This window comes from Cynocephalus volans, chromosome 13, assembly GCF_027409185.1.
Source record: "Cynocephalus volans isolate mCynVol1 chromosome 13, mCynVol1.pri, whole genome shotgun sequence".
Classification (NCBI taxonomy): Eukaryota; Metazoa; Chordata; class Mammalia; order Dermoptera; family Cynocephalidae; genus Cynocephalus; species Cynocephalus volans.
This window is the reverse complement of record NC_084472.1, coordinates 101,317,194-101,330,738: the sequence shown is the minus strand read 5'-3', so window position 1 is coordinate 101,330,738 and position 13,545 is coordinate 101,317,194. Positions and strand designations below refer to the sequence as shown.

The 13,545-nt window shown below is 34.3% G+C and overlaps 1 protein-coding gene across 1 annotated transcript in view; it reads right to left on the bottom strand.

Moving 5' to 3' along the window:
- TNKS (tankyrase) overlaps positions 1-13,545 on the bottom strand; it is a 222,684-nt gene that overhangs the window by 59,681 nt on the left and 149,458 nt on the right. The window contains exon 12 of the mRNA XM_063076600.1: positions 4,875-5,046. Coding sequence (XP_062932670.1) covers positions 4,875-5,046 — 172 coding nt within the window. The remainder of the gene's footprint in view (positions 1-4,874; positions 5,047-13,545) is intronic.

Below are 13,545 nucleotides of genomic sequence, written 5' to 3'. Positions count from 1 at the left end.
AAAATTTTGCAAAAGTGAGTTAGAAAACCTAAGACCGGGAGATGAAAAACATCTCTATGATGCATTAAGTTTACGAAGTGCTGTAGCAAAGCTTTGCTGTAGATTGGTTATATAAACCTGGAGAAGCCACTCAACTTTCAGTAGTTAATGTTTAATTTTTATTTTCAGCCTCAATGTCCTCAATATAAAACAGAAGTACTACTCCTGAAATCAGGATGATATTAAAAAGTATAATTAGTGAACCAAAAAGGCATACTATTTTAAATACAGACATTTGTTTAATTCACATTTATTGAATGGCTTCAGGGAAATACGATTTAACGTGTCTGTATTATTGGAAGGTAGGGTAGCAATGCTAAATAAAATATAATTAAATTGGCTATTAAGTCTAGAGGCTAACAAATGAAGTATTTTGATTAATCCAGGATAAACAAATCAAAAATTCATTTCATATTGGCCTAAATAAAATAGGTTTTTGAAGAAAACAATTTATAATACATCACCTAAGGCATGTTCATGGACATTAAGAGTGGCTTTTATAATGAGCATACACAAGCAACAGAAAAGGATTAAGCTTCAGGAGAACTGGATTTTAGACTGGGCTGTAACTTCAGACCGATCACTTAATAGCTTCATCTTTGCACTTACAAAGTGAGAGCAGGTTTCCCTCAAAGTCTCTTTCAAATTAAAGATTGCATTATCTTATGATCAGAAATATCTTTTTTTGAGTCCACTGTCCAAGTGGAAAGATCAATGAAAATTTCATAGATGCTATGAAAAGGTTTTAGATTTCAGAAAAATTATTTCAGTTCTTCTTAAGGCGCTTTGTTCAGGAGAGTGGCTTCTACAGAGTAAGTTATGAGAATTCTTCAATGGAAGATAAATTATTTATTTGATCATAATAATACTTCATAGATAAAAATACTAAGATTAAAGGAGGAAAGAAGAGAGTGTTTCATATAATGAAGCACATTTTTTAATTATTCTTTTTTAAAAGGAAGAGTTATATTACATTTGTTAGTTTGTGGAACTGTTGAAGAAAGGCACCAGATCTTACTCATCTCTATATTCCTTTTCATATAGAGAATACTCAAAAAGCACATACTGAGTTGATTTCCATGCCACTTTATATTGGGGTCAATGTGTATGTCAAATCTTAGCTCTTCCTTTGGCTGCCGTTATTCTGTTCTTTTATGTCTCATTTGTCTCCACTCTAACCATACGTGTACATTACTGCATTTACAGGTGAGAAGGTCACTGCGTGTACATTATGTCTCTGTGACAGTGATCTGGCAGTTGATAAAACTCACTGAAACATCCTGTGGATATCTCTAGGCAGTATTTTTAGTTTATCATTTCGACAAAATAAAAGGACAATTGTTTATGTATGTAGAACTCCGGATAATTTTAGATTCTAGCATTTGAGGGTTATAATTAATAAGGCTGAATTTTTAAATTCTAAGAACTATTTGAAACTGGCACACCTAACTTGAACCAGACTGACTAATAAAGGGTATAATTTTCCAATCAAGCAAAAAGTTTTATGAAAATATTAGAATGCTCTGAGAAATATGAGAAAGGAATTCTTAATTCTGGTGAAAGGGTACAAAGTAAAGAAGTTAAAGATAATGATTAATTACTACACAAATTGTAGGGTTCTGCATCTAATATCAATTTTAAAAAGATTTAGAATAGACTACAACAGAAACAATATGAACAAAGTATTAGCTGAAAGGATGTATATATATATATATCCCAGGAACTTTGTACAAAGTAATGCATAATTAAAAGAAAGAATATAAAAAATGGAATTAAGAAAGGGAAAAGACTGGAGATGGGCTTCTAATTTTTTCTCCAATCTCATTCTGGCTCACTAGAATTTTAAAAGACAAAAATAAAAAACACTAAAGTTTTAAAGGCTTAAAGGTAATTTGCTGTTTTTAAAAAAATCTCTTATAGACCAGTTCTTTGGTTAGTATTAGACTACTGAACTGGCAACAGGTCTTGGCTAATTTCAATGTGCCACCATAAATTGGGATTTCGATGTTTAATTTAGCTGTCATAAGCCCATACATGCTTACTTGTGTAAATGATTAGATCAAAATAACGTTTATCCCACACTGAGATATACAATCAGAAGAATTCAGGTCAAGATCTAGACTAAAAGCACTGTCCAAAAGAACTGTCTGCAGTGCTGGAAATATACCTTATCTGTGCTAATATGATAGCCAGTAGCCACCTGTAACTATTAAGTACCAGAAATGTGGCTAGTAAGACTAATGACAAATTTTCAATTTTATTTAGTTTTAATTAATTTAAATGTAGCCACGTCGCTAGTGGCTACCATATTGGACAGAGTAGGTCTAAAGAAAGCAGATCTAGAGAAAGAAGTGAAATCTTCTGAAATGATGTTTTAAAATGCTGATTCATAAAAAGCTGCTTATTTTGTTTTCTTTACTCTGACATTAATTTTGATATAAATATTGCCAGCAGTTTACAATGAAAACTTCATTAATGTAAACTTCTGGCAACTACAGACTTGGGAGCTAAAAGTGCAGGTTTGTAAAGTGAATCTCAAACCTGGTATTAACAGGTATACTTAAACGAATCTTTAAAATGTTATCCAGAAAAGAATCCCAATAACTTACTATATTACAATACACCCTATATAAATTATGCATTCTTTCAGGAGTCATTATAGATCTACCCTGGAATTGGATTAATAAATGTAGGTGTAATTGAAAAGTTCAGCGAGTGCACTGAAAATTTGTCATCAGTCTCACTAGCTACATTTCAGGTACTCAGCAGTCACAGGTGGTTAGCGGCTACCATATTAGAGACACAGTTCCTGGTAGAAATGTTAGTTTTAAAATCATATCCCATTTAAAAAAAAAAAACAACACAACTTTGGAAGGCCAAGACTTTACAATATATTTCTATCTTTACTTATCTTTTCAGATTGATAAAGAATATGAGGAAGTAAACAAAAAAGCTCTGCCATGTTCTAAATTATGTATTTAATTACCTATGTAATGTCTTGTTTTACAATCAATTGTTAAAGCAGAATTACCAAAATAACTGAAAAATATTTTTTATGAAACAGTATTAAATTTTATCTTTCAACAGAAGTTATATATTCCAACTGCACTCATTTAGAACACATTTTAAAAGCATTATATGAATCTAATTTGCTTGATTTATTTAATCCTTTCTTCCCCATTTTGTTAATTATCTATAAAAATTATGTATAGTATTACTAGAAATTTTGATGTAACAGCTATATGTTTGTCTGATTTACGCTTACAACTTATAGAAACTAACTTAAAATTCAGTATAAAATGATTCTTAGTAAAAATTTAAGAAAAAAACCTAAAATGTTTTAACAAAAATCATGACTTCTAGAAATTATTGGAATTTTACTTCCTAATCAAGGAGTAATGTCTTCTTTAAGCAAATGTTCCACTACTCTGTAGAAACAGGAAGTAAAAGTGATGTTTTTAATAGTTCAAGCTTGAAATCCTACAATAGGAAATTTTATCCCTTCAGAAAGATCTTATTCATTTTGATAGTGAATGTGCCCAAGATAGAAAAGTTTTCCTGCACTGTCTAAAGATCACCACCTAAGACTGAAGTAAAATGATATTAGGAAGTATCTAAGGATCATCTAAGGATGAACTAGCATGAGGAAAATAAATCCTAATCAATAGTTTTCAGAGTGTTGCACAATTAGTTTTAAGAGGCTGTTTAGGTCTGATACAGGTCTAACGCTACACACATATCACGATCTCTTATTAGCTTTGGAAGGTTCCCTGTGTCAGTGTACAGCAGTGATTCTCAACTGGACTATACTTCTTGGGGACACCTTAGAAATTTGTGGGGTCAATTTTTGTCTTCTAGTGTAGTCATGCCCAAGCCCAAGCTAATAATTATAAATTATTTTATTGTAAATTACTGCCATTTTCCCTTTATATTACAGTTACAGTATTTTATATAGATTTTTAAAAATGTATCTGTATAATTAGGTCATATTATTTATGAATTTCATTTCTGGATAGTAAAGGGGATGTCATAAAATATCCATTATAAAAAGGAGGCACTGTGCCTGACAGAGTTAAGGACTACTGGACTACAGGTAGGAAAAAGTAACCAGGACTTCTGACTCCTAGTCTGTAGCTTTCTACATTTTACTCTTCCAGTTTGTTATGTCACTCTATAGCAGATATAATTCACAGACAAAATTGAAAGGATGGGGAAGGAGCCAATTATACTAAATTTCTTTTTTATCTACAGCATCACTTTTCAGTAAGTACACTATTTCCTCTAATTTTGATACTTAGGAAGATAGAATATTTTCATGTTAGTTTTATATTTGATCTCTCTCAATAAACTAAATAGTTAAAATATCTAACACAGCACTAAGCAGATAGTGTAACATTCAGCGATATTTTATAATTATATTTAAACCAAGAAAAGACAAGATAATTTGCACATAACAGTGCAATGAAGTTAAGAATTACAGAAAGCAGGTCAGTATATTACACATATAAGAACAATTAATTAAAGGTCATTACCATATGAATGATTTGTAATTTTCTCCTTTAATCATTACACCTATGAGTCAGATTTTCAATTTAAAACTAAAAAACCCTAAAATGTGTATTTGCCTCCTTCTTATGACACCTACCTCACCTACCATGAAAAGGAGGCTGGGAAGGCCACAGGCCAAACTGTAAGCAAGGAAAGGCATGAAAAAAAATTCAGGCAAACCAGACATTCCAAAGAGCTACCTGAAAAAAATGGTGCAAAGTTTGAATGTGTATTTCAGTAGAAATGCAAGAGAAAGCGTAAAATGCGCTGTTTATCTATTAACTCACCACTCAGAATCTGCTGCACTGCTTCATTTCCCATTTGCGCTGCTGTAAAGCCTTGTAAGGAGATGATGGAGGGATCAGAGCCATAACTCAGCAGGAGGCGGCAGGTCTGCAGGTGACCTGCTAGTGCAGCTCTATGCAAAGCAGTTTGACCAAGGGTGTCCAGTGCATTCATCTGAAAAATCATTAGGTGGGCACATGGAATTGAACATCTATTTTTGTTCCCTTTTAGGCCATAGCAAATAAAGTCTTATGAGAAATATCAGTCCTCAAAGCTTTTAGAAAAATGCCAGAGGTATTCTTTATTAACTTTTGCTCACTAGCTGTAAAGAAATATCTTCTTACTTACCCTTCTTTGACCACCTTACTGAAAATTACAACATACCCCCCACTTCCCTGAATGACCATCTTCCTGCCCACCACTCTCCACTCCCTGCCACTCCCCTCGACAACTAGAATGTAAGGTCTGTGAGGGCAGGAATTCTCATCTGGTATTCACTGCTTGCCACACCAAAGATGCTCATCACAAATACTTTTAAATGGATGGGTTTTACCAAATTTGTCTTTGGAATATAAAGACAACAGAATATATAAGCAAAGACTGTCAAAGTAGTTGATTATATTTCCTGTCTAATTTTAGGAAATACCTAATTATGAGAGATATTCTAATCGAATTACAAACACATTTAACTGAAAAAAAATGACTGAGGGTTCAAATGTTCCATTTCTAAAACCTTGAAGAGTTATACAGGAAGAAGAATAATGCAGCTAGTTTTAAGACTGCTTACAACATTAAACTTTGGGATCATGTACATAATATGGGCAAACCTAATTGACCTTAGCCTATCTTCTATGATGTCCCAATAAACACCCTCTACTCCAGTCAGACCAAAGTCCATGTTCATTGTACATGCTGCTTCTTTCAGAGAAAACCTTCTTTCTGCCTTTCTGGATTATGAGCTCCAGTGCAAGTCTCCTCTTCTCTAAGAAATCTCCCTGATTACTTGAAGCCTCAATGACTACGTCCTTTCTAAACACCTATGTCAATTTAGCACTTAACTATCTTATAAATTAAAACATTGGAATAGTTTTTGTTTATCAAGTTGAAATAAGGTTGTTGAGAATATGAACTGCATTATACTTGTGTAGCTTTTCTGAGTTTTCTAGAAAGCTCCCGCTAAGGGCATATAGTAAATTCGAAAATATATGCTGCTTGGTTATTCAAAATATTTGTGCACACCTACCAAATACTAGGTTAAGAAAAGAAAGGACTTAAAACAATTGATCTTCCTGTCTCCAGTCTTTCATCATTACCAGGAAGGCTATCACACCTGTTCAGGTAAGGGTTCATGTAAATTCTTAATGTTCTTTCACAAAACTCACTATGAAATACCAACATATTTAATTCTATCACATTTGTCAGCAGAAAAATGACTGCTTATATATAACAACATAAAAGCACAGCCATGAGCATTTATCAATGAAAAATATAAGTGACCAAAACTAAACTTCTTGAGTTTTTCTACAAATATTTCCTTGTTACTTCGTCTATCATAGAAGAAAAACCTAAAATTGCAAACATTCAAATCTAATTCTAACATTTTTCTGGAAATTAGGTAAGAAACATGCTAAATTATTCAATTATAGTAACGGAAACCCCCAATCTAACTTATTAAATCATGGGAAAATGGTTTGAGAATTATTCCTCGAAAATACAGATATTACCAAGTAATTACTCAGCTCAAATTAATGACTCTTCAGTGTCTTCAAATCCCTCAGCATATCATTTAAAACCAACCATAATTTACTCCTATGCCACTTTCCTTTCTACCATCATTTTCCATCACAATCTGATAAGCCCGCTATGCTCTAGCTTTATTAGACTACATTGGAACCCTATTTCATAAAGGTGTTAGTTTCTAACGTCATTGCAAAAGGTACAATTTGGGGCCGACCCTGTGGCTCACTCGGGAGAGTGTGGCGCTGGGAGCGCTGAGGCCGCGGGTTCGGATCCTATATAGGGATGGCTGGTGCGCTCACTGGCTGAGCGCGGTGCGGACGACACCAAGCCAAGGGTTACAATTCCCTTACCGGTCACAAAAAAAAAAAAAAAAAAAAAAAGGTACAATTTGCCTTTTGTTAAGATTATCCTTGAAAACACATTAGCCAAATGTTATGGTAGAAACAAAGTTTCTCAGTAAATCCAACACTAGCCAATTTTACCTCCAGTGTCTAAAAAAAAAAATACCAGATAAAGTACATACAGTGTCCTTAAACATTAGAAACAAACTATGTGGGCTGACTGGTTAGCTCAGTTGGTTAGAGCACAGTGTTATAACACCAAGGTTAAGGGTTCAGATCCCTGTACCAGTCGCAAAAAAAAGGGGGGGGGGCGGAGAAAACTCACAAAAACACACTCTGTCAGAAGAGATTCTCTTCATAAATATGTATGGTGAAACTGAGTGAAATATAGAAAACAGCACATTCATTTCTCCCATCTCTTACTCACTCTGGAGCACGTACTCAAAGACTGAATGAAACAGTGGGCAAAACTTGCCTCTCACTGATACTATTTAAATTAACTTTTCTTGTTCATCTCTCCCTCTCCATTTTGGAGGGTGTAGTCCTGAGTAAAGCTCCATTCTACGCTCTGCATTTTCACTTCTTTATTATGGTATTCTCTCAGCTTCACATCCGTTCCCCTAGAATATACCTGCCAAATTTAGAACGAAGTTGTTCACCTCCTGAGAAGTCCCATAAGGAAGAAATGCAACTAACATTTGCTGAATACTTACTAATATGAGGTTCTGTGCTAGATGCTATCTGTAAATTGTAAGCTACTTAAGAGCAATGACCATGACATGGTCTTAAATGTTGCTCTTTCCTTGACCCCTACTCCCAAGAAACAAAAATGTCTAGGATATAGCTGGAGTGTCGTAAATGTCTTCTGAAGGAATGAGAAACAGAATAATGTATAAATAATTATTAGAATTAATTTACAAAAGGAATTTTTTATATTTAGGTGAAAAAAATTCCAAACATCTGATGAGGACTGATTGACAACTCTAGAAATGTAAAACCCTGACTGTATACTGAAGCTTTAAGTTTTCATCCCTATAGTTCGTACACATAAGGCACGTACTCATTCCTGTATGCAGTACTGTGCTCTTCTATTTCAGAAAACAAAAACTCTTAAATAAGGTATAAGACAGATCAGTGTAACACAAAATTCCTTGTTTCAGTAAATGCATATTTTTTTTATTGTGAAAGAACACTAATTCTTCCTTCAAACTCTCTGTGGAGTGCTTTATCAGACAACAAAGCTGGAGCACTACAAGAAGTCGTAGACAAGTATCAGTGAATAATGTAATAAAAGCACTCATTCCACAGAAATTAATAGAATAACAAAACCACAACAATTTGGTGATACTCTGTTCAACCCACTCAGAAAGGACAACAATGGAAAACAGGGAAAATATTAAGCAGACATTCTGTAAGGGTTTTTGTGAGGAAGGATTATTCCTCAGATCCCCCAATCTTAGGACTCCAGGCTTATCCCTCTGTGGTCCAAAGACAACTGCAGCGGCTCTGGGCATCACTTCCACACAATCAAGGCCAAAGGGGAAGTTTCACACATTTATTTTAAAAGAGAAGAAACCTTTCCCAACAAACTTCCCCTTATGTCTGGGGCCAGAAATATTTCCTGAACCTATGCTTACATCAGTCTCTAGCAAGGAGAATTTGGAGATTACCAGAGCCAGCCTCCCCTGAAGCAAATGGTCTCCCATACCTGAACGAGACAGAGTTCTACAGAATAAGTTGGAGGGCTCTGACTTGTTCCAACAAGCTGTCTGTTTCTTACTGCCTGTGAGCTAAGAATGATTTTACATTTTAAATAATTATACTTTAAATGGCTGCATAAGTACCTATATAAAGTCCTTAATTTTGTCTTCTGGCTCACAAAGCCTAGAATATTTGTTACCTGGCTTTCTAAGAAAACGTTTGCTGACCCCTGTTCTGTAGCAAAGAAGAAGGGGGAAAATGATTACTGTATGGGAAATCAACTCTCTGCTTGAGACATTAAAGACCTTTAAAACATTGCTTCAAAACTGAAACAAATAAACAATTAAAGTCCTTAATTTCCTCATATATTTAGCTTTATCAACACCCTTAATGTTCAACCTTTACTTATTCTTTGATCAGTCATGGGATATAATCAGAGCTCTCTGAAAAGTGGTCAACCTAATGTTTTTCTCCATATATTCTGAAGTGGTTCAAAGCACAGAAGTGCAAACATGTGCTTGCCTTCTAAAGTAAATTATATATACATATATTTATAAGCAGCAGCAGAAGCTATCATATGACTATAGATCACTGCCCTGCCTCCCCCACTTTATTTAACAGGTCAACTGGCAGGATTTGTATTATTGCTTTAATTCGGATTCACAGTGAAGTGTGGTATTTGGGGGATGATGTAATTATTTAAAGGAGGTTCTCATAAGTTTGTATTTATTACACTAATTTCTACTATTTTATAAGTTACCTAAATGGCAAATAATATTTACACACGCTATTGACGGGAAAATAGAGGAGGAGATTAAATGACCTGTGTGTGTTATCCACAATGTCAATACTGGAAACACCGAAAAGAAAGGCCAAACTGAAAGTACAGAATATGATCATGAGCTAGAAGATCATGCCTCTGAAATGACACTTTTCTGTACCCTTGGCATTGACAATTCTGATCTCACACATTGATAACCTTTCACTTGGGCAAAAAACTTAGACTTGACAATATTCGAAATACTCTATGTATAAGAATCAAACTTTTAGTAGAGTTGTAGTTACTAAAGACTGGGAATAGGGGGTGGATAAAGAGAGGTTAGTTAATGGATACAAAATCACAGCTAGACAGGAAAAAAAATAAGTGCTAGTGGTCTGTAGTACTGCTATGCATTTACAATTAACAATAACTTTTTGTATGTTCTCAACCAGCCAGAAGAGAGGAGCTCAAATCGTCTCATCACAAAGAAATGATAAGGTTTTGGGATAATACATATGCCAATTACCCTGATTTGACCATCACACACTGTATACATATATTGAAATATAACTCTGTACCCCGTAAAGACATACAATTAATGTGTCAGTTTTAAAAAATGAATTAAAAAAAAGTCAAACTCTTAAACGAATGAACAAACTAGAAAATTTCATCTAGTATTATACATATAACTAAGTGCCAAAATGGTTAATCAAGCTGAACTAACCAAATAAATAAGATTGTCACTCACAAGAATTCTTCTAAAAACTTTTAAATTAAATAGGTATATATATATGAGTATATTGCTGTCTAAAAGTCCTTTTTGAGTTTTCAACCTAAGATAGACTATATTTTATATACACCAGCATTGATTTGTTCCCCATATTTTAAAGAGACACAACTTTAATTCTTAATATGCATTATATGGAACCAACAACATACTATTTATCAAAGAAATTTGGGAGTGTTAAATCAATTCTTCTGATCAAGTCCTTTTTGGACCCATTTCTCTCTATTCCCATTTATCACAATCTCCACCACAAGGATATGATAAAGGATATCACCAAAAATGCTTAACATTCAGCACTAAAGAGATTATTTTCACTAAGGTACAGAAACTGCCTCAAATAAGAAAAATGCTACAATTAATGTGACACCTCAGCTGTGGTAATTAAACAGTTAGGACTGGCTTCAGCTATACATTAAGAAGGTGTGAGAAGAGTAACAGATGTCTGGCAGTTTTGGAGACAACACATATTTCCCCTTTTTCTTGTATCTGGAGATTGCAATCTTAAGTATGTATCTTTATCTCTCTCTCTCTCTTTTTTTTTTTTTTTAAAAGATGACCGGTAAAGGGATCTTAACCCTTGACTTAGTGTTGTCAGCACCACGCTCTCCCAAGTGATCTAACCGTCCACGCCTATATAGGGATCCAAACCCTTGGCCTTGGTGCTATCAGCACCACACTCTCCCGAGTGAGCCACGGGCCAGCCCTATTTCAGAGTAGCAAAAATGACTTCCCTAAAGATGGATAATTGATTAAAATGATATAAAAGCACAAATGACATCTAGACTGAAGTGTATAAGACATAAAATTATGATTCAGGGCCGACCCCGTGGCTCACTCGGGAGAGTGTGGCGCTGGGAGCGCAGTGTCGCTGAGAGTGCGGAGGCCGCGGGTTCAGATCCTATATAGGGATGGCCGGTTTGCTCACTGGCTGAGTGCAGTGCGGGCGACACCACGCCAAGGGTTATGATCCCCTTACTAGTCACAAAAAAAAAAAAAAAAAATTATGATTCAAAAATGCCAAAAGAGTTTTAGAAACCAGCAAGCAGACCACAAGGAAATGGCTGAGGGAAATCCTTCAAATTCTAATCAAGATGAATAGCTTGGTCTCAGACAGCTAACCTTGAAGCTGCGTTCATCTCCCTCTCCTGGACTTAAAGCTATCATTGTTCATATCACTCCTTTGATAATTAATCACAAACTGTTCTGTGACATATGTACTTAGGCACTTACTGATAACTCACATTATTATTTTAACTGTGAACGTGTATATGCCTCAACTGAAAACTTAAAAGTTGAAAACAGTCTGTATTCCTTTAGAGTGACACTGTATTTTTTTCCCTCAAACCAGGACACTGAAAGTGAAGGTGAACAATAAAAAAAAATATTAGCAAGTACGAGCAATCTATAACAGAGAACAAAAGATAGGAACCTGAAACAGGTTCATGTCCTGGTGGACAGAGACTATAATCTAGGGAACAGTTAGCAGGCAGATTAAAAGTGTTTCAGCTTGAAGGTAAGAAACATTATCTCAATGTCAATTCTCTTTACAAAAACTTTAAATAGCTAATTTTGTTGACTATTGCTAAATGATTATACCAGCTACTATACATATACTTTGAGTCTACATTTCTGTAAGTGGTTAAGTAATTTCCTAGGAAGTATCTTTCTACCTAATGCTGAATTCTGCTCATACACCTGGCCTATTAAAAAAATCTCCAACATCCCTCCAAGTGTTATGACACCAAAGTTTAAATTATCTAATTGAGAATACCAAGACCTTGCTCTAACATATCTTCTCAGGTTTTTATTATTTACCTTTTATGTACCTTTTGGACTAATCATAACTTCTGACTCTTTAACAAACTCTTTTCCTAATTCTCAGTCCTTATTTAAAATATGTACTTTGCATTTTGCCCATTTTTATATACAGAGTCCCTGGGTATTCCTACCTGAAATCCTACTTAAGTTCCTTAAGAAAAGGATCTTGGCCAAATTCAAACTTTATATATCTCGATAGTATGGACATGATGCCTTATACATGTGGATGTTCAAAAATGGTTGGTAAGTGAATGACTCACAAGAGCAGCAAATTATTAAATTCTAGTGATAAAGAATACTACTATTTGCAACATACTATTCTGTATATTGAATAAACATTAGGGACTATGAAAATATTCTCTACTTAACCAATATCTAGCATTCCTCTTTCCCTGGAAATTTGAAAAAAAATGCCAGTGTTTATAGAATTGCTTAATATTGAAAATGATCAATTCATTTTATCTGATTCTAAAGTTTTTATAGGTATTTGTAGGTCATCCTTATCCTCAGTGGTGCATATATAATTAAACACTATGAGAAATGAAAGAGATAAATGACCACAAATTTAATTCTTAATTAGAATTCTGATACACTAATCAATATTTTACTTTAAAAGGTTTTTAATCCTTTAATGTGTTGTGAGCTCGCTACAGAGAATGGAACTTGATTTGTTTAATAGCTGAACTTGAATGTATTATTTGTAAGCCTTCAAAATTCATATGGAATATTAAAAGAAATTACTAAGTTCCATGAAAAGAGGTATATACAAATATTATAATGGTATAGTTTCCTGGCTTTATTTCTTGCACTAACCTTGCTCACATGCCCCGAGAAATAACAAACTGAGCATAGCTGATTAGACTAGAGGGTGCCAATCCAGTGGCCATGCTGAACAAGTGTAAGTCTGATTCATAGTCTCCCTTTCTCATCCCCAAGACTTGGAAGAGAGTGTCAGCTGCATGTGGTATACTTCTAAGTCAAGGACATATAAAGTAGGGGCTATGAAAAAAATTAATAATAATTTAAAAAGATACAAAAAAATATATACAAAGAAAAAAAATAATCAAGTAGGGGTTGCTTACTTAGGCCATAGAGAAATAAAACAGAATAATCTAGTCTATAGAAAGAAGGATACAGCAGATGAACAAAGACTAGCAGAGAAAAAAGAAATCATGCAACCTCTGAAAGAGAGAAACATCAAGTGAGGGGTGGGTGGAGGTGAGACAGAGAGAATGGCAGCCAAGGTACCTAATAGTTCCAAATTCCTTGTTCTGGTCTTTTGCAAATCTCAGCTATTCTACAGATTATTCCTGGGGGATAACCACAGTTACTCACACAAGTAATAAACACACTTTTATAAAAGTATAAGATAGATTTCCATTTGTGCTTAATATAGATTCAGTTGGTTTGTTACTGGTCACTAAAATGTCTCTTGAGACACGGCCCCTTTGGACTTTATTTTGATATGATCAAACCTCAGATATTACTTGCACTGTAAAAGACACTTAGGTTCTACAATATCTTTA